At 39.8% G+C, this 22,298-nt stretch overlaps 1 protein-coding gene across 1 annotated transcript in view; it reads left to right on the top strand.

Moving 5' to 3' along the window:
- Positions 1 to 22,298, top strand: part of ERBB4 (erb-b2 receptor tyrosine kinase 4) — a gene marked incomplete at both ends in the record, with an annotated part of 561,535 nt that overhangs the window by 393,061 nt on the left and 146,176 nt on the right. Inside the window, 7 exons of the mRNA XM_084289162.1 lie at positions 2,969 to 3,087; positions 6,786 to 6,927; positions 8,493 to 8,606; positions 10,293 to 10,419; positions 14,835 to 14,908; positions 15,868 to 15,958; positions 17,404 to 17,603. Coding sequence (XP_084145288.1) covers positions 2,969 to 3,087; positions 6,786 to 6,927; positions 8,493 to 8,606; positions 10,293 to 10,419; positions 14,835 to 14,908; positions 15,868 to 15,958; positions 17,404 to 17,603 — 867 coding nt within the window. The remainder of the gene's footprint in view (positions 1 to 2,968; positions 3,088 to 6,785; positions 6,928 to 8,492; positions 8,607 to 10,292; positions 10,420 to 14,834; positions 14,909 to 15,867; positions 15,959 to 17,403; positions 17,604 to 22,298) is intronic.

Raw genomic sequence — 22,298 nt, 5'->3', positions numbered from 1 at the left:
GATAGGTCTTGAGTTGCAGCTGTACCATAAATTGTCTGTGTTTGGAGGAAGTTTTTGGGGAAAAGTTGCCATTGTTTTAAATGTGTGCAGCAAAGTTCATTTTCTGCAGGGTTACACTGTGATAGTGATAGCAGGAAGTTGAACTGTTGAGCTATGTTTACTGGAGTCTGAACAATCAGATTATTATTATTATTATTACATAGTATTGCCCTGTAGTTGTTTTGTTTTGGGGAACACCCTTTGCTGTGAACTGTCTTGAGTGAGTCCTTCAAAAAAATTCAGAGCTAAATTTTGTTTTTTTTTTCTGTCTTTGTATGTTGCCACTAAAGATGCCTTATGGCTCCTTCTCCAAAAGGTAAATAAGGTGTGCTGTGTCCTTTTCCTATAATGAAATGTTGGCAGTTCTGTTGGCACTGTTTGCTTTCCCAGTCAAATAAACATGAAATAAACAATTAGGGAGAAGCAGCAACAAGCCTTGACAACTATATATTTTGCAAACCACTTTACATCTTTGCAGTGTTCAGGAAAACTCAAACACGTGCCCTATCCTGAACAGCTTGCTAGAGGCTGCGTGAAACCAGTGCCTGCTCACACGCAGAGGAGCAGAGTTCGTGAGGGCACGAACTTTTCTGCTGGAAAGGGGCTGTGCTCCACCACATCAGTCTTCGTGCTCCTGCTCTTCTTTTTAGAAGGAAACATGTTCTGGAATAAATTGTAGTCTCTTAAAATGCTAAGGACTGTAAATAAATAAATAAATAAATCAGTATCTGGAAATTTAGACATGACAGAAGACTTACGGGGGGCTCTCGAAGAGGGTGAATAGTTTAGGTGAGCCTAGACTAGTAGGTTAAAAACTGCTGAAAAGGTGCCAGTAAATTGCTTAAATCTATTGCTGTTACTGGAGATCACTTCCTACTGCTGTTTAAACTACGCAGCCTTGGGAAGCGCTGGGACCTGTGGCACAGCTTGATGGAATCGTGAAATCCTTTAAAATGCAGATCTGGGCTTGCTCAATGTAGGAGCCAGTGAGCTGACGAGTTCTCTAGATACACTGCATGGCGTGGTGACGGGACACCTGGCATGGCCAAGGTGGGGATTCATCTCCTCCCGGCCTGTTTTGGGGTGATGCTGCAGATTCCTGGCACTCTCTGTAGCTGACAGGGTGGCACTTGCAGCAGCCCTTGGAGAAGCCAGCCCGGAGGCTGTCTGCCCATGGAAGCAATGGCTGCGGAGTCCTGGTGGGCATCCCAACAGCAGCTGCACTCAGGGGAAGAAATTATAACTGAGCTAATTAGGTATTCAAAATAATTTTCTACACAGAGGTACCATACACCAAAACTTTCCAGATTTAAACAAAACATTAAATCGCAGTGGAGCAGCAGTGAGGAAAGTGGCCATGCCGTGCCACGATGTCCTCTCCTTTCCAACTGGGGGGACCCTGGGACCCAAACAGGCTCTAGCAAACATGGCTCTGTGTTAAGTCAGGAGGCTTCACCTCCATTCGCAGTTAAGACAGATAGAGCCTAATCCAGTCTAAACCCAAATGCAATAGACCAGGTTCTGAACTGAACTGTCTGAACAATGTGCAGACGCTGACTTACTGAGTCCTTAATTTTCATGAGGAGAGTCTGTGTCTGTCCTGGTTACCTTATGATACTGTTTCCTATCAGTCCTAACATTGTATCAGTACAGTTATTAAGTAAAAGCCTTCAATCTGTTTCTTTAGTGATGTTGGCAGTCAGTGCATTTACAAAAAATTCCCTTACTTTTAAAATCTTACTGTGTGAGGCATAGAAGTGTTTTCTAGTGCAGTCTCTGGTATCAGCAAGTTGGAATTACTCTTGAAGTGCATTACTTTATTCTGTAGACTATAAATGATGACTTCTCTTTCGTTATTTACATTTTTAATCTCCTAAATAAATACTGTGTATATTAAGAAGCTTTGGTGTTACCTTAAGTACTTCCAGCAAGTGGTGGAGGGAATTCAGTTTGGAAGCATTAATAAAAAGGAATCACCAATGCATCACGTTAGAATGGAGCAAGAAGTTGGACGAAATTTTGTGTTCTTTGGCCTCTTGAAAAATGTTTTCTATAGAGAACTAGTGAAATGCTTTTAACAAAATAATTGGTTAAGTTTAATTACAGAAGTGTAACTTCCTTGCTCCTTATCAAAAGAGCTGACAGCACAGCTTCCTCAAATTTCCTTAGGTTGGTATAGTCCTGCAGAAACTTTTCATTCCCTTTCCTGTAAAATAAAGACGGAAGATAAAGATGGCTGAGGGGAAGAAGTTACTCCACTTGCTGACCATTCTTTGTCCAAGACTAAGCCCTGAGGTACAGCAGTGTGGTTCCACTTAAATTGCTGCACCTGCCAGTGGGTAGACTGTAGTTGTTTACCTGTGAGTGAAGGCTGGATCGTGTTACTAGAAAAAGATGAGTGGTATTTCCAAATATGTTCCAGTCTGAAGGTTGTATTCTGTTCTCATTCCCAATTTGTTCAAATTGATTGCCATCAAGAACAGCTTTTGGCTCAGAGATTGCTAGCCTCATTGAATTTCTACATGCTTTTTACTCAGTGTCGCAGTTTTTCATGGGGAAAAACTCATGTGGAACTGGTGAGCTCTTCTGTTATTATTATTATTTTTCTCTCCATATCTGTCCATCAGCTATTTATTAAGCTCCAGTCATTTGAAAATAGTATTCTACATTATGTTCCAAGGGTGAAAATAAACAACTGTAAAAAAATCTTCCTTTGCAGTCTTCTGGCAATGGTACATTCTTGAAGAAGGTATTGTAAAGGTATAATGGAGGAAAACAGTTACTACTGCCTGCCATTGAAAAAAATTGCCTTAAAGCTTGTATTTTTTTTCAGTACGGCGTTGTTCTGCTTGTTTTCCTCAGTGTGCAGCTGAAAAGCTGTCTCCTTGGTTCTGATGCTGACACGATAATTTTTCCTTTCTCCTCCTAGTAACCAAGACAGTGTGCGCAGAGCAGTGTGATGGACGGTGCTATGGGCCCTACGTCAGCGACTGCTGCCACCGGGAATGTGCTGGAGGCTGTTCCGGACCTAAAGACACTGATTGCTTTGTATGTGTGAGACTTCCCATTTTTCTTGTTTCTGGCAGTCACAGTGAAAGTTCTTAATGCTTTAATCCATGAAATTCACAGTTCTGCCCCTTATAATGTATTGCATGCACACTCCCAGATTTTGACTGTGAACTCTAGCATTTAATATTTTTCACGTTATATTAGCATCACTTATCTACTTAATATTCCCCATTAAAAGATTTATGAGATTTGTAAATATAGATTGGGAAACATTAATATGCTAATCTCTGTGATTTTTATCTTTTGCTTTCCTAAAATTAACTTTTAGAGGTGATAGGGAATTTTTAGAAGTATTTATCATTACATTTGAGCATAGCTTTTATTGTTGCTTGGTGTGCTTTTTATTTGAAAGTCAAGAATACAATTTAGCTTCTTTGTGAAAGATGTTCCCTATTACTGCCAGGCTTGATTTAAACTCAGTGTTTTTTTACTAGCCGTACTGGGAAGAAAAGCAGTTCCCAAAATACTCTACCCCAATGTATGTATTCTACTACATGTGCGTAAGATTAAAAAGAAAAAATGAAAGGCTATTTTTTCCTTAAAAAACAAGCATTCTGTACATAGAGGCCTTTAGCCATATTTATTTTGTTTACCGTTTGTATTTGTAGTAGTGTCAGCAGCTTCAGCTCCCCACACTGATCTCAAAAAACATGCAGCTCATCTCTGTGTTACAGAGGCAAGTTTTGCTCATGTTTTCAGGGGTAGCAAACCTAGGTCTGAAAAAGCCAAGAACTAGAATGGGTTCAGAGAAGTGGATCTTCGGAAGTACCCAAGTGATTGAGGAGACAAACATCTACCAGCTTGGGTGGGCTCCTTCTAAAATCTGCCAGATAGGACTGGGAGGAGAGATCATATGGTTTGGACAATTGCAAATGTTTTGCTACTCTAGGCAAGAGGATCGCAGCGAACAGGCAAAAATGAATCTTCTTCTATCTGTAACCCAAACTTTCTCACTATTCAGATACCGTTTGATAGTGGTAGGTGCGGTGCTCCCAAAACACGTTCTCAATGGTATTCTTTTACTGCTGAGGAAATGCAGTGGTGGCCTTCAATCACTGTCAAGTCTGTAATTGGGACTTTACCATATGTAATCAGTGTGTGTTGTAGGCTTGATTCAAAGCTTGTTGGAACTTCTGTAATGGTTTGGAGAAGAGAGATGAAAAAAACATCCTGCCCGTGTCATCATATAACGTCAATACATGTATGTAAAGGAAAGAGGTAAAAATGCAGCTACTGCTTCCATAATGACAGCTAAGGAACATTTCCAGTGCTGAGGTGTTGAACCCACAACTTGTGTATCCGTGTTCTATAATAGCCCAGCAGAAAAGGAAATGAATTAGATTTCCTGAATAGTGGCAGCTGTGGAAATGTGTATGCTAAAAATCACGCTAGCGTGTTTGTTCTGCTCCTGCAGAGAAGTACCCAGGGCATCGGTCTCATTCGCTCCTGGCCCCAGAGCAATGTAAACGAAATTCAGCAGGGGTCTTTCAAGACTAGCCATTACTTGCTTACACCACACTGGGTGAAAAGTGGAACCCTTTAGGCAGTGAAAGCTGTGCTTAGTTTTCAGCTGAAGGACACAACTCATTTAACTTGTTTTTTCCCTATGTACGTACTTTCATTCACATATTAGCAACATCTAGCACCACATCCTAGAAGTTTGTTACTAAAGCAATTACAAATGTGTATGAAATATTACGGTCGTGAATTAAAAGTTCTCCAGTCTTCCATGTGGGCTTTTCCTGAGAAGTACCATCTCTGTGAAGAGCACTGATGTGCTTGGCTTTTTGCATTTGCTACACAATCATCAGAGGATTGTCATGTACTTGACAAAGCACTTCCTAAGTCAACATGGATGTAAAGTTGAGGAAACAAACTAAAATAATATTTATTGATAGGCAAAAGCACAGCTTATGAAACATTAAAAATCCTTCAGTGTATGGCAGCTTGTAACAGCATCCCGTTTTAAATATGGCTTTATTATTTCTAAATAAAATTATCTTCCTCCTCCATATGCTGCAATGCGATCATTTGGATATTCAGTTATATAAAAGCAAGACAATAATCATCATCCGACATAACTGCAAACAAACATGCTAAAACAACGTTTTAGACATGTTCTTCTATTTTGTATTCAAAACCTAACTGGATCTAAAGCTTGAAATGCATAGCAGGGCCTGGCTAAATACTCAGAAATCCCTATTGATAGAGTGGACTTCCTGTCTGGTTCTTGATGAGGAAGAAACTGACTGTGTTTATCATAGTTCTGGTTCTCTGAGGAACTACGATTTTTTTGAATACAACTTTTAATGAACCAGCAAAGACAGGACTGGTTTGGCCTACCTGCAAGCTCCTGAGGACAGTGGAAGTTCATACTCAGGCTAGGATGGTGCCTTCATCATGGAACTCCCTATTTGTCCCGTTCTTCAGCAGTGTGTGTCCTTCTCTTCTGTTACTTTGTTAGCCTTAACTTCCTGAAATCTCCTGACCTGACAGGTAACCTCTGTCATGACCTGAATGGAGATAAGCTGAAGAACAGGGGAATTTTTTCACTTTTCTTTAACTTCCAGCCTTTGGTGGGGTGGGAGGGTCTCACTGGTGTGCTTGCTGACTCTTTAAAGATTCAGGTTCACCTCGGTATTTCTGACTACCAGGAAAATTCCCAGATTCATCCCTAGACTGAAATTTCTAAGGCAGTGTGGCTGCTAGAGACTGGTAAGTGGGGAGGCAGAATCCAGTAGCAGTGGTTGCTTAAAATGCTAGTGGGATGCAAGCCAGGCTACAGCTTTCATATTCATATGAGATTTGACACTAGACATTTGCAGTTTGCTTTGTGATTGCTACTCCCAACAGGTTTTTTTTAAGCTGTGGTTAAAACCATAGATACGATTCACGGTGATAAGGAATGTCAAAATCAGTGGTGTGGTATGTTTGTTTTTTTTTAATATTACTAATTATCAACCTTTCACAGTCAATTATTTTCCTTGCATACCATTACTCTTTTTATCCACACACTTTCCTCTTCATTTGTCAGGGCCCTGTCCTCTGTCAGCTGTGGGTGGCTGAGCTTGAATACTAAGTGATACAAAGTCCTATTTTCCTTTCCCAGTGTGTGAAGCAACTGACCTTGTTAAACTTGCCACTTAGGGAAATGACCCCCTCCTGTGCTGGCTCAAAAGAAGTTCTTATCCCTCTTGCTTTCTAATTGGGAATTTCAGTTTTCAGCTGGACTATGGACTCATGCTGTAAGAAATCAAAAGGTTGGACCTCTAAGGAAAAGTCATTAGCATTTGTTTAGACTGACTAAGATAAATAGCTGTTCACTCTTGGCAGTTTTAGAATGTCCCATCGAGTTGTGAATTAGTTGATTAGTAGTAGTAACAATAGTTATGAAACAAATTACGGTTCTGTTATGTTTCTGTATGAAGTGCTGTAACAGGCAGCAGTGTTTCAAATTAAGGGGTCTCTGTGAGCCCTCCTTTATGTGCCATGTATTTGCCAAGGTCCTAGCAAGAAATCTAAGTAGACAAAACGGGGGTTAGAAAAACATGCGTCTTAACTCTCACTGTCGCAACACTTCTGAGTAATCAGGACTGGTAAGCTAAAAAAACAAAACAAACCACAACCAACTATATGATTTAATCAAGGTGATTTTTTTCTTCTCTCTTGCTTTGCAGGCCTGCATGAATTTCAATGACAGTGGTGCATGTGTGACGCAGTGCCCGCAGACATTTGTGTACAATCCTACCACCTTCCAACTGGAACATAATCACAATGCCAAGTACACGTATGGGGCTTTTTGCGTCAAGAAATGCCCACGTAAGTGCTGTGTTATCTGCCTTTTCCTCCAGGGATGGAAAATTTTGAGTTGCATTTCAAGAACCTCACAAAACAATGAGAGAACGAGAGCTAAGTGAATAGTGCAGTCTTAAATAGCTCTGCGTGTGCATGCAGTCTTTAGTAACTCAGTCACATGTTAACTGAAGACAGAGATGTTCTGGGTTGCTGACACTTTCCAAGTGTCTTATACTAGAGTGATTTTTTTTTTTAAGAAAGGGAATTCACTGAGTTTCTCTCTTCATGACTATTTGTTATAGTCATGAAGACAGAACTATTTGTTATAGTCATGGTTTTGATTAGCCCTTGTATGTTTAGAAATGAAGTGTTAAAATAGCGCCAAATGCTGTATTTATTAGTGGGATTGTAAAAGTGTAGAAATCACAGTTTCAGAAAAATAACTAGTCCACCACCAGTACTACCTGGTAGCAAACACTTTCATGATGCTGATGCCCTCTTCTTGGAATGATGATGGACTAACATCAAGTTACCATAAATATTTTCTGCAGTTTTTCCCCGTGAGGAAGAAGACATGCTATACTAATAATGCCACAAGTAAAATTACAGTAGCAGGGAGGAGGGGGGTGTTTAAAAAAAAAATCCATACATGTGAAAAACACATGCTTCTGAATTGCAAGCCAGATGATGAGTCCCAAATACTTACAGAGTTGATTGATACAGTCTGATATAGACATTTTAGATAGAAAAATAAGGGAGACAGTATTCTTGCTCTCCCTTTAATTTCCACCATGATTTCTGGTTGTGGTGTGCATTGCTTATGTGTAATTTATCTGTGAGAAAAATGGGTAATATATAAAAAAAAAATAGTGTCATAATTCAACACAAAGCTAAGTCCAAACTTCGAATCTCTGTGACAAAATTCTCACTGACAGTAGGATGAGGCTAGGACTGTCAAGGCTTAATTCTGTCTCTAATAATAGTGTTGGACTTCTAAGCAAGCCAAATTTATATTTATTTTTAACAACACTGGTATATCTTGTACTACTTAAGGGATGTGATCCTTTGTCTAAATACGTCATTGAACTTTCTGACTTATTTTTCCCTCTTGACATTAAGCTTTCAATCAAGTAGGATCAGTCTAAAGCCCCTTTGGCAGTTGTTTGACAAGGCAAAATTGAAATAGTTGTCATTGTCCCATGGAGTGTTACCCCAGACAAATATACTTCTGTGTGTGTGAAAGAGGGCAGAGCATCTTGTTTTATTTCTCTCCAATTCCCATAACTTATTTTTTTTTTTTATTTTTTTTTTTCACAGATGATAATAAAAACAAATTGGGGGGGACAGGGAGTGGACAGGGGGGTATTATGAACTGACAGTTCACAGATTTTCGTGAGTGACCAAAGCCATGCCTAACTGCCTTATTTAGATGCTTTTGAAAACACTGAATATTAAACGTTGGTGTTTATGTGGAAGTGCTGAGGTAAATAAGAATATGTATTGACATAGTAGAGTCCAAACCCATATGTTCCAGTATTGTTTAGCCCAGTGGTTCACTTTCTACCAATATCTTTCTTTTTTCTGCTCAGACAACTTTGTGGTCGATTCCAGTTCTTGTGTTCGTGCGTGTCCAAGCTCTAAGATGGAGGTTGAAGAAAATGGTATTAAGATGTGCAAGCCCTGCACTGACATTTGTCCTAAAGGTAGGCAGTAATTTGGTATAAATTTTCTTGAATGTAGTCTATACCTTAGTAGACCAAAGCAGGGTGTTAGTTTGGAATGAAATATGGATGAGTATGCTGTAGAATACTTGATATTAATAGCCTTTGGATATCCACAAAACTTTGAACTGTGTAGGCTGTGTGTGAAATGTGTTCCTAAATACAACGGAATGAAAATTTATTCAGTTATAATGGTAATATAACTAAGCCAATTACTTTTGCTTAGATAAAAATGAGGGGGATTTCTTCATTGGTTTTAGAGAAATCTGAAGGAATTCTTTATTATATCATTTTAATGACTTGTATTTCCTGGAGGAGTTTCAGAGCTCTCCTTTTGTCATCCCAAAGGAGGCTACACTAAAATTTTGCCTTCAGTGTGTGGTGTGTCTCCCACTTGTCACTACAGCATTAGGTTTCCATTTACTTTGTCTGTTCTCTAAAAATATCTCTGTTTTCCCAGAATATCTGTGTTTACCCAGAACATCTATGTTTTTCTTCTTTCTTCTCCTGGAAAACAGAAGACTGTTTTCTAGTCTTTCGAGAGGAGTAGAAGTTTTTCAGTGACAGGTGTCAGTCCTCATCAGTACTACAGATTACTTTGCTGTCCTGAGCTCTAGGGGAGGCTTTCTGCTCCCTGCTTGAATGTCTCAGGAGCAAAACACCATCACTTTTCCCGCATGGGCTTATGCTGTTTTTCAGTCCTAGTGGAAGCCCTGTCTGAAAAGGAATTCACAATGAAGCTACGAAAACCCTGTAAATCAGCAGTCACTCCACATGGCTGAGACAGACAAACACAGATATTTCTGCCAAGGCTGGGGAATTACACACTGAATTCTAAGTGTGTGTAGTGTTCTGTCCTTCAACCTAATTGCAGTAAACAGATCCACCCCCGCCCCCCTCCAGAAAGGTACATGTTCATGCACGTCAGTACATATGTATTGTTCTTGCCAAGCTCTTAGCCTTGCTTAATGGGACAGAGGAAAGCTATTACATGTGTGTAAAAGGTTCAGGTGTGGTGTTAATAGTTGCCATTTGAGGACTTCATTAGGGAGATAGATGTATTATCTTACAGAAGTTGTAAAGGTTTTATTCTTTCGTGCATCACGTGTCCCAGAAAATGCAATTGAATTACATTTGAAGGCCAGACAGAGATCTGTCACACAGTACCAACATTTCTTCAGGCCTCTCAATTTATTTAATGAGCTGATGAGGAAAGAACTTTTCATACTTCCTGTATAAGGCGCTTTCTAGCATGCGAATGGTGAAATTCCCAGGTCCGTCAGAGCCAAGGGACCCACTGAGCTAGCAGTGTGGGACCCCTTCCTTCTGCAGTGAGTAGCGTGCAGATAGACCACCCAGCCAGCTGCTTTAAGCCAAGTCCTCATGCCTGTGTTCACAGAGGGCTCAAGAGGGAGTTTTTGGGGTTCATACTGGCCTTGAGAGCACTGTGAAACAAGGTGTTTGCCGGGATGCCATTCTGTGGCAGGTACTTAGACTTACTGTTTTGAATGGACACATGGTTTGGGGGAATATGGGTGGAGTACCATTTTGACACATCTCTTCAGCTTTATCTCTGAAAGAAACAAAGTCTTGCACTTACAAGACCAGTGTGTTCTGGGTCAGTAATCATTTTTCCTAATTGTTGACACCAACTCCTTGTTTTGGCAGCATGTGATGGCATTGGAACAGGGAGTTTAGTGTCAGCTCAGACGGTGGATTCCAGCAATATTGACAAGTTCATAAACTGTACCAAGATCAATGGCAACCTTATCTTCCTCGTTACTGGGATTCATGGGTAAGTGACAAAATGGAAAGATGTTATGGCATGGTGCCAGCCAAAACCAGGAATGTACACCTCTTACTTATGGCTGCAGGCTTCTTGTGCTGAACAGCAGATCCAGGGTAAATAAGTTTTCTGACTTAGTTAGGAAGGGAACTGTTAATGGCGTTCTTATGATTCAACCTATAGGAAGAGAAAGGATGAAGTAGATGGCACTAGAAGGAGAAAAGCCTACTGTGATCTTTGGGTACCATAAATTGTCAGAGCCTGGCTGGTGGTTGTTGCTCATGTATGAAAAAACAGTCAATTGGTTTAAATTACATATATTAAAGGTTTGATTGCAGAGATGTGCAAAACTCAGGGGTACTCAACTACGGTGTTTTGGTTTAAATATCTTTGTATGTTGAATAAGTCTTAATTACAGGTCATGTGGAGGTACAGAACCAGTATTTGGAAGTCTCACCAATGTCTCTTTTGGAAAGAAAGAGTCCAGCCAAATACCCAGCCTCTTGCTGTTTATAGTTTGCACTTTGTGTCATTGTATCAGAATTGAATGCATGGTACAAATTCTGAAAGGATGGGATGTGTCCAGGGAGAGCAGGGTTAATTTATTTTGATCACGGGAGGCCTAGTGCAAGCAGCCACTTTCTTGCTTTGCATTCTTTGTCACTGAGATCGCACATGCGACTGCATTTTCTGACTAATTCAAGCCTTCATCCTTCATAATGTAATTGGCCATGGTAAATTATATGTGATGCTTTGAGGCATTCCAGGTCGTTTTAAAATGGGCAGAATTCTCAAAACATGCTAACAAGATGAAACCCTTTTTTTCCTCCATATGTAATAGGTATACACGTCTTGTTGTACACTAACAGTACAAAGTATTCAATTACTTCTACCACTGTATAGCCTTGAAGTTTTACCATGCTTTTTAGGCTTCTCAGAGCTTTCCGTACTGGTTGCAATTGGTTGTCCAGATGTGTGATACTAAATAAATTCCCAGACTAACTCCATGTTTGCAGTTTCATGGCGTAGTGTGAGAGTGATGAACTGAACTTCTGCACGCAGATCTTAAGTGGAATTCTGGTGGCAGATCTTTTGTTGGTCTTAGGTTCAGGTGTGTTAAGGTGGTTGACACTAGGTAGTATGGCTCAAATTTACCTACTAGATGAGGTGGAAAGAAAGGTCTCATTTCCTAGATTTGATGTGGTGATTGGTTGTAATGCTTCTTCACCTACAGCTTGACTCCAGCCATGTGAAGGTTGAAAATCTGCTTCAGTGGGGGCTCTGCAGCTCGCTCATTTTCAAAAGGCCAGCAAATGTGGGCTTTGGCTGTATAGTTGGCCTTCTCATCTCTCCAGCAGGGAGTACAGTGTGGAAGGTTAACGTAGCATAGTTTGAAACACTTTAGTTTGAATGGTTTAAGGAAAAGCTGCTTGAATGGTTTAAGGAAAAGCTGCTTTGGACCTGGGGAAGCCTGGAGAAGGTCACGCAGGAGTCGGTGCTTGCACCTTAATGCTTCCTCATCTGTCCCGATGACTGGCCATGAGGTTGGCTGTAAATCTGTTGAATCCTACCTGGCAGGGAGTACGCAGTAAACGCAAGGTAGGCAGCTGGAGGGATTGAGCAGTTCTCTGTGTACTAAGTGAAATGCAAGTTTCAGAATTAGATGAGCACTTGTTGCAAAAGTTGCATTAATTGTAGAGTTACAAGGTGGGTCACATTAACAAATCTGTTGAAATTAAAAGGAGCAAAACCAATCTTGAATAAAACCATGTCCCTTGGGAAAAAAGAAAAAATAAATTACAGACTATAAAGCAGGGAGTTAAAATATGTTGCTGTATTTTAATAGAAGAAAACCTTTTAGGTCAGTTAATATTGAAATTGTGCAGAACTTTGTCTCATTCTTCATGAACAAAACTCACTCCAACCAGTCTTAAGCATGAAGACACCAAGTTCTGCAAACCTGAATTGTTCCACAGCATAAATTGTGGTAGTGTGTACTAAAAAAAAAATATGAGTGCTAAAATAACTTTGCATCTCTGGGGCAGAATTTTGTTTAATATTCCTGTAAATTTTGCAAATGAGTAGTACACAAAATAAATAAAAAAGCACTAGCTACCTACAGAAGCAGTTTATTATATAGATGAGCAGATCAACAAAAACAATATTTTTTTTTTTTTTTAAATACGTCCATTTGAACTTCTAGTTAACTTCTGTTACAAAGTTGTTTACGCAGTGAACTGCTGCTTCTTTGTGTGAATTTTCAGCATTTCAGATTGTAGGGACTTCAAGTCTAGCTGCCTGGGGAACTGAGAGATGTTTTGTAGTAGCAGAGAAGTCAGTGAAAGATGCTAAGAGTGGATTTTGTTGTTTTGATTCGTAACTTCATACTTACAATTGATGCTGTCATGTTTTTGATCCTATCATTTTGTAGCCTTTCTGTTGTCTGAGCTCTTAAACTTAGTCTCTATGCCTTTGTTACAATGTGTATGCAAACTATGTGTTCAAGTAGCAACTGTTTCCAGGGTTAACTATTAATGGTTATTTATGTAGAAATTATATAATTATGAATTGACTTTAATTAGAGTCTGAATGTGAAGTGGGATAAAGGTAGGCCTTAAATTTTGGTGAGTTGGTAGTGCTCGTTCTTTTGAGGTAGTACTCTGCCAAAGCGTGTGGATGAAGGGATCTTCTTAAAGATCCACATCTCTGACCTGAGACAGGGCACGTTGGCTAGAAAATGGGGAGGAACCCTACAGCTCAGGTGCAATTTTCTTTCGATTGTTTTTTGTGGTTGGGGTCCTAAAAAGCCAAGCTGCCTTTTGGATGGGCTGCTGCCTGTGAGGGGGTGTAGTTTGGGGACAGACAGCCTTAACTAACAGCAAATGCTCCTTGTTGCAGCAGGAGCAACAAGCCCTCAGTGCTAGCCAGCTTTTTATCTTCCCTTTCGTTGTCTGTCTACAGTTCCACAATCAGCTGAAACGCTTATTCTTGGAGCTGTGAAGTCCAGCTGAGCCTGTTCAACTGAGAAATCTTGTCTCTGCTAATAAGAATGGTAGATAACTGCATTAGTCTGCAGTTTTAGAAGTTGATAAAAACATGTCAGGCATTTGCCTGTTAAGGGGGTTTAAATTTGTATCCTTAAAGACTACCTTATCTTAGGATTTGGAGGCAAAATTCAGCAGCCTCAAGTTCAGTACAGTTGTGGTGTTTCCTTTTTTAGGAATGCATTTTGAAAGCAAAGTGTTGTGTTTCTGTTAGGTAGTACAAATTTGTTACCTACTTTTGAGAGCCCCAAATTGTTAGAATTACATTTATACGATGCTTCTGTGGTCCACTGGGCTTTATATTGAGGTTTAAGAATTTATTTTGTTTTTTACGATCCTGGAGTCACCTCCACAATAGTTGAAGTGACCCCATTAGTCTGCCACAGCACAGTCTCATGAGACCTGTCCCCAGAGACAGCTTGGTTGATTACCAGTGTGTTCCAATTCCAGGAGTTCTGCTCTTGGAAAGCAGAAGGAGGAGAGATGGAAATGCATGTTCCACCTTTACTGAAGATGTTTGCTACCCTCACAAACCCTATAAAAATACCATAACGTTGTGGTATTGAGTTTTAAAGGAGTTTTTTTGTTTGAGTTAGGCTTTTATTCATTAAATAACGGGAGTGTCGCAGTATGTTTCCTCCTAGTGGACATTGTCCAGTCAAATGCTCTTCGTTCTTTAAAATTTAAAACAAAAATAAACAAGAAAAGCTAAATGATGTCACTGTCAAATCAGTCAGTTTCATCTTTTCATGTTATAGCATGCCTAACTTAGAGATTTTCGTGTTTGATGGGGGTATTTCAGTTCTCTAATGACCAACTAGCTTGGCAAAGATCTGTGTGTGCTTCTTGATGTCCCATTTTACACCTTCTAAACAGTGCATCCTTGTAATGTCCAAGGTCAGGCACTGCCAGCATGCTCTTAGTTTTCTTCTGGTTTTAGCTTGTTACTTGTTTCAGTAGCAATTTTATAAGTACAGTCCTGGCAGTGTGGTATTAAAACTATTATTTAAGTTGGCCTTCCTGGAAAAAATGTTGAAAACATGCATCTTTTCCTTTAGGGATATCATCCATAGTTGTTCAGAATCCATTAATTCTCCAAGAGCATAAGTATTTACTCAAATATTGATGATTTGATCCTTCAAGATAGTGAGCACCATTATTTCCCCTCAGGATGACTTAGGAGAAGTTTCTACAGATTCTGTAGAATCAACAGTCTGAAAAAATTGAAAACGGTCTGGAGAAACCTGCCACATATGCTACCGAAAAGCCAAATGTTGACTTCCTTTTCTGAAAGAATAATAATTTCTACATGGCATAGCTTTGTGAACGTGACTTTTTTGTTTATTCATTGTATCACATTTTGTCCGTTTAATCTTTCAGGGATCCATACCACACAATTGCCGCTATTAATCCGGAGAAATTAAATATCTTCCAAACAGTGAGAGAAATAACAGGTAACAAATACTTCTGATTCGTACAATATGAATTTCTTCTCATTTTGCATTTATGGTTGTGATTTGGTGTTTTTTCTGAAGATACCATGCTTTTTTCTTAAAAGTCAGCATATTGTCAATTTAACAAAGTTTAATACAGAACAACTCCAGTATCACATATTATTAAAAAGTGTATTGTCCTTTCCTAATGAGTACAGAGTGAGCATTGCATTTGGGGTACACAGACACCAGAATACCAAGACCTTATTGTTGAGTGGGCTGGGGGTCTTGGCACAGTGCTAGCCAAGTGGGACAAGTGTTGCAGACAGCAGTTGTGACAGCGTCTGCTCTACCACTTAAGTGGCATTATCCCTGTGCTTACAGATGTACTGCATTTCAGTCCTGTACTGAAAAATCATGGGGAACTACATGTATAGATGTCTTTGTAGAACAAAATACGTAGTTCCACTTTCTGCCTATGCAGAGACTGCTTTCCAGTGGTGACTCACGCACACTCAGAAAGGAATGCCAAGTTCTTTGTTTCAGGGAAGTCTTATCTTTGTATGCTTCAAAAAGGATCTCTCAACTTCTGTCCGAAGTATGCAATACATTTTAAACTGATCCTTCTTAATTAAGGCAAATCCTAATTCTGTCAAATTCTAAGAAGTGGCTGGCGGGCCTTGCAGATTGCAGCTTGTGTTTAGGCTGTTGAAAGTCTGGCTGTTGGAAGTGGACTTAGTGCTATGACACTGCTGCTGTGACACTGCTGAAGTCTTCCTTTGCCTTCCTGGAGGAGAGTGCGGAGCAGGCTGATGAATTCCCACACCGTACTGTGCAGCATTCATTACTTATTTCTTTCTTTTACTCAGGCCAGCACTGTCTTTCAGTTACAGGTTAGGCCTGTCTTAATTCATCTACGTGATCAAGTGGTCTTTATGTCTGAAATGACTGATGTTCCCATTTGCCTTTACCTCCTCCAGGGTATTTGAATATACAGTCGTGGCCTGAGAATATGACGGATTTCAGGGTGTTTTCTAACTTGGTTACAATTGGTGGAAGAGCTCTGTATAGGTAAGGTACTCTCTCTGTTCATGGAATAGTTTTTTTATTAGCCTTTTATTTGGTAGCCCAGACTGCGACATCCTTCTGGAAAGGCATCATAAACTGGTATGTTTTCTGTGTTACCAAGTTATTCGTTAACAGTATCTTTGATAAGCACTTGTTTATAATGGTTTTAAAAAAATATAAAGAAAACAAAAAAAAATTAGAATGTCTTGGGTCATTGTTGTAGCTCTTAAATCATTGTCCAGCAAATACTTCTTACAATATTAAAATATGTTATGAATGTGAAATGTAAACTGAAAGAAACTACTTAGCCTCATTATCTGGAAGATTCTATGGGTGCGAACGGAGGTGCAGGCTCACGCGTCCAAGGAACAATCTGCTCTTAAGGAGCCGTAAAAGATAATAAATACATGGAAGAACACTGAAGTACTTCACAGATGGGGCACGTGTTAGCTGTGTAGTGCCACTTTTACCAGCGATGTTTCAATATGAACACTCGTACAGAAGAATTGATCTTGAAGAGAAGAAAATGCAGTGAAAAGTAATGGAGGAGCACAAGATAGCGGGATGATGTATAGAGCAAACTCTGGTTCCCAGTTGTGTAAATGTAGTAAATCAGTCATGGGATTCTGCTGGCATCTTAAACAGCAGGCCAAGCAGATTATGAATAGCAGTGAAACCTTGAGATTGAATTACAGCCCAGCGTTTGTTTGCAAGCAGCAGTTTTTATTTAGAACAGCTGGAAAACAATTACAATCATTAAAATACAATAACTTAAAGGTTGCCCAGAAACTGGCTGTTGTCTTTACTCATCATCAGTCATAAAATATGTGCAGTCATTCACAGATTATACACACAATCATTTGCCTCTTCCTTTGATGAAGAAAGGAGATAACCGTATATTACAATAAAAGAAAAATGAAATATAGAAAGTGGGTGGAAAAATTTCCTTGGAAGTAACAGTTTCTGCCTGTATTACTATAAATGATGTTAATTTGATGCCTGACAGAAGATGTTAATACATTTTGCGTGACTTTGTCAATTTTTCCTTAGCACATAAACTATCACAGTATTAATTCTGTTGTCTTGGGGGAGGAACAGATTTTTCTAAAATTTTCTTAACTGCACTTCATTCAAAAAAAAAAAAGTTAACATGCAAAATTGAACTGTGTTTGACTTAATCGAGTGGTTTTGCTGGCTGCATCCCGAGCCTCACAGTTTGTGCTATCATGATTCTGACAGGGCTTGTAATTTTCTGGGAAAAAAAAAAAAGGGTTTTGACTCACAGAACGTTTATGTCACCCTTAAAGAAATGTTTATCTGACCAAATTTCAGCTTTGCAAAAAAAGGTCATTTTGCCATTAGAAACTAATTCTAGTGGGAAGTTCTCAACCAGCCTTTGTAAGTTCCACCTCCTGGGGCTCATTCCTGTTCTTTTGTTTTTGTCACAGTGGCCTTTCCTTACTCATCCTAAAGCAACAAGGCATTACCTCTTTGCAGTTCCAGTCCTTGAAGCAAATCAGCGCTGGCAACATCTACATAACAGACAACAGCAATCTGTGCTACTACCACACAGTCAACTGGACCAGCCTTTTCAGTACGCCCAGTCAAAAGACGGTGATTCACCGAAATAAAAAAGCAGAGAACTGCAGTAAGTACTGCCGCTCAGTGCAGGCCTTCTTGCTTATAACTGGCTATGATTGGGGTGAAAATGGTGGAGCTACTGAGGATAGGCTGTTGTGGGCAGGCCAGAATTCACCTGGTGTCACCTGGCATGAGCTCTGTGAACATCAGTGGATCTGTGATCATTTACAGAATCTGTAAATAGGGCCCAGCCTTTCTGAGAAGATTTATAGGCAAATAAAGTTTTTTAAAGTATGAAGGAATGAGAGGGGAGAGAAAGCACCGCTTCCTTGCTGTGGTGTGAACGTTGGAGAGAAGAGATCCAGTTTCCTAAATGGGGATTCTGAAGGCTATAAATGTGTAGCAAATATGGTGTTCATGGAAGGCATTGATTTGACAGTTTTGAAAATTATAGCCCTCTTTTTATGGGGGTGAGTTTAGCATCTCTTGCTTCTCCTATTCTGCTTTGTCAGAGTGGTCCTATCTTACTCCAGAAAGGCCACTTTTGGGACTCTTTTTGGTAACTGAATTCTCCTTTCTGTACTCAGCCTATCTGATACTGGGTTACTAGCAGACTTTCAGCTGGGGCAGCTTGTCTTTCAGGAAGGCTTATGAGCTAACACCTGGCCTAAGGTCACTGTACTGAAAAACAGTGCTGTGTAGCAGATGAAATAATTTGAAATGACACAGAAATGACACAATGACTTGCATTAATGCAGTCATGTTGTAGCAGCAACGCAGTTCATTTTGAGCATCTGTTAGGCTGCCAGAGAGGAAGTTCATTAAATTGCTGTATATGTATAAATGATATGTCTGTTCTTTGGGGTTTGGCCAGCCAGAAGTGTGTGTTTTGGGTTTTTTTCAGGCTGTGGTCTCACTTTCAAGTTAGCCTTTAAGTTCTTTTTTTTTTTTTTTTTTTTTTTCTCCTCCCTTTGAAGTGCTATTCTGTTCTGCTTTGAAAGACTTCGTGGCTGTGCTCGTCGCTGTAGTATGAGGCTAGGTTCCAATATCTATCGCCTCTGCTTGGTTATTTTTCTCATTTCTTCTGCTGGGTGAGAGCTTCACGAAGCGTAAAGCCTTGTTTGGTATGTCTCTACGTGGGATTTTGTTGGCTGTTATTTACCATTTTTTTCTACCAATGAGTTAAATAAATGCCTTTTGCTGCTGAAATATATTCCAGTAGGATCTTAGTGGTCCAATCTTGCTGTGAGAGATAAGAACCTATGAACCTTCCAGAGGAAGGTGCAGGATTCCTTTCCACCGTGTGAAAAACTGCTAACTAGGAGAGAAGCGTCTTGTTCCTGGTGCTTTCTGCTGTTTTCACATCTTTGCTTGTTTATAGCAAGATTGGCGCTAGCTGTCTGATAATGATGCATCATTGAAGGAAACAACAAAAGTGGCTCTCTTCTGTCCAGAGAAATTCAGTATGAAAATAAAGCAGTAATAGAGTAGAGCATAGTCTTTGTGTCTCATACAGTAGCACTTCCTCTTCGCTTCAAGTTCTGTACAGAACTTGAAGCTAACTACATGTTAGAAGACAATGAAAAACTACTCAGAAGTGAACTTTGTACAGTGCTTTTCCCTTCATGGAGCAGTGTTTTACTTGACTGGTTTGGAGAGCTTGGAGACCTAGCTGAAAACAACAGTTAGGAGTATAGTCCTGTACTAGTTGTCAGGATTGCTTTGTCAAATATCTTTGCCCTTTACTATGATCACTAAGTTTGGGTGTCTCTGAAGTGCCCCCAGCTGTTGAAACACAGACTTGCTGAGCAAATGGAAATGAGAAGAGACTGTCAAATCATCCTCTTACACTGTGTCTTGTCAGTACAGTTGAACACAAACGGAAAATGTAAACTTTATTTGACTTTCAGCTTCTTGAGGATTTGCTATAGTAGAGGCTTTTACTTGTTAGGGAAAAAACTACTACTAAAGATGTTTTACGAAATTTAACGCCAAGAGAATCTTCCTGAGGAAAACAAATCTCTTTTATTTCTCCGTAAGAAGCCGTAGTGTAAGCTACACTACCAAGGGATTAGTTCTGAAAATGGACTCTAACCTGTGTTTATTAAACAGACTGTATTTAATGAACATAGGATGCAGGCCAGGCTACTCAGGTCAGAAAGCAACGTCTTAGACTGCTTACTTCCTGAATCCTAAAAGGGAGCAGCGGTGCTCTCTGTGAACGTCTGTGTGAATGAATTGATTAATGTTTTGTGGCCTTCTGAGAGTCAGCAGTAGATGAGAAGAGCTATCCTGCTGCTTCAACTCCGCCTGTCAGTCAGCACCTCTCTGGGGTTAAATAGGTTCTGCTGCAGGTTAGATGTCTAACTAAAATCCTCACAATTACTTTGAGTAAGACAGAAGTGTTCCTTAGAGCCAGATGCATTTCTCCAGCATTCTTTGAAACATCTGTGGTTTTCAGGGTAGGGCAACAGACTGGGGTTTTGGGGAGTTTTCTCCGAATCTTCCACTGCCTGAATGTTTCTTAGCTGAGGGCAAGCCGCTAGGGTTTCCATGTCTGCCTTCTGGTTGTTTTGCCTGTTTCAGGCCCTGATCCTGAACGGGTGCTTGTGCATATGCATATGCATGTGCTTCTCTGAGTGACAAACAAGGCTAATCAGAATGGGGGGGGGTAGGGGGGGGGGGTAAATGCAAATGTAAATCTCTAAGTATTTGCAGGATTCAAATCTAGCTTCTGTGGTGGAAATGCTGTCTGTTTGTGTGGTATCAAGCGGTGCGTCAATTATTAATAAAAATAACTATTAAAGATTGTTTTTCATATGGTTTCCCACAAAACAAACCAATACAGACCATGTTAATTATTACAGCCACATTCTGGTGTGCTTATTATTAATCCTTTGTATATTTTGAGGCACTGTCAGCTTGTTATTGCTTTCCTCACTGCCTAGTGATTATTACTGCCTTAAAACAAATGACAGCAAACATTTAATACACATGTAGCTTTTCTTAAAACCCATGTGAGTGCTCCTAAGATCATCTGGTCAGCCTGATACAATAAGTGGCTTTTATTATGCATCACAAGATGGTGATGCGTCTTTTTGATACCATTTAATATTGTGTTCTGCTGAACACTGAAGAATTATTGAGGAAGTTAAATATTCATATAAAAGTTCAGTCTACAGTAGTGCTTCATCTGTGAGCTAGCGCTGGCCCAACAGTTTGGTGCAAGTCTGGTTTCTTTCAGTCAGAATGATGACAACGGACTTCAGTGAGTGGAAAATGCTGCAGGGTGTGATTAGCAGTGAGGGACTTGTGGACTACATGGACCCTGAGAGATTCCTAGGCATGGAGGCTGGTTACAAGAGAAGAGGGAAGGATAAGTTGAGGCTCTGACAGCCGTTGCACTTCTAGCACGGTCTGACAGTGTCTCCCAAAGTTGTTTAAGAATTCATATGGCAAATGAGTATCTTTAAATGGATAACCATAGAGGAAATTATTTGAAATGTATTTGTCAAATACAGTGCATGGAGCTCTCAGAGAAGCACAGAATTTCTCTGGTAGGAAGGGACCTGCACGTAATATTGAGTCTAACTCTTGGCTGCATACAGGACTACCTAAAAATTAAACCAGATATCTGGGAGCGTTGTCCAAACACTGCTTGAACTCCATCAGGCTCGGGGCCATGACTGCTGCCCTGGGGAGCCTGTTCAGTGCCCGGCCAGCTCTTGGTGAAGACCCTTTTCCTCACACCCAGCCTGAACCTCCCATCACAGCTCCATTCCGTTCTCTTGGGTCTTCTCATCTAATGTGTAATTTTAATTGTTTCCTGCTATAGCCTGTGATGTTAATAAACCTTAATGTGTTATGAAGATAATTAATGCGGACTTAAAGTTACTTGTTAGGGAATGTGCTCTGGTGGTTAGATTTTACTGTTACTTTGTGCTGAAGTCAAAAATCGGCCTTTTTTGCCCAGCGTGGTTATTTTATGGAACAGTCAGAGGTGACTCATGTTAAATATGAGAGCACACAAAATAAATCCAGAAAAAATGTGTTTTTTTACCAAGTTATTTAAATAATTGCTTTCAGCTCCGCTGACACCTGCAGTTTGTGGAGAAACCTTTCCAGGCAAAGGTTGTTACAAATGTGGTTGTTATGAATTATGTCAATTTAGCCACCAATTAACAACTTGAATAAATGATTCCAGTCATTGTCAGGCTTGATGCAAAACTAACTGAAGTCTGCAGGAGTTTTTCTGTCGAGTTCAAGGAGCTTTGGATCAGGTCCCTAACTATATAGCCAAAAAAACTATCTTTTTTTTTTTTTTTTTTTAGCTGAATTTCTTCAGTTCTAACTGGTTTGGTGAAAAAACAATGAGCCTTTTTACTTCTAACCTGTGTGACCCCATTGATAAAGAATGAGCATTTGTTCTAAAACTCCCAATCAAAATGAGTTCCTGTCAAAAGCTTTATTGTTCTTTCCTTGCACCTATGGCCGTGTGATATGCTGGTGCTTTAGAACTTTCTCAGTGCGTGAAAATGCCAAATAATATATCTAAAATTGGAACATCTCTTTAACCATATACTTAAAGATGAGGAAGAAAGCATATCCGCAAGCATAGTGGATTTTATAAGATGTCCAACAAAAAAAAAAAAAAAAAAAAAGATTCTCCTTTTGCCAGGATTTTTTTATGAAAAGATTTCTAAAAGATTTAGAAATAAACAGAAGGATATAGTGTTTTCTGATTATTATTTTCTACTGTTGC

The sequence above is a fragment of the Netta rufina genome, assembly GCF_964035555.1.
Source record: "Netta rufina genome assembly, chromosome: 6".
Taxonomy (NCBI): Eukaryota; Metazoa; Chordata; class Aves; order Anseriformes; family Anatidae; genus Netta; species Netta rufina.
This window is presented reverse-complemented; position numbering and strand designations above follow the sequence as displayed.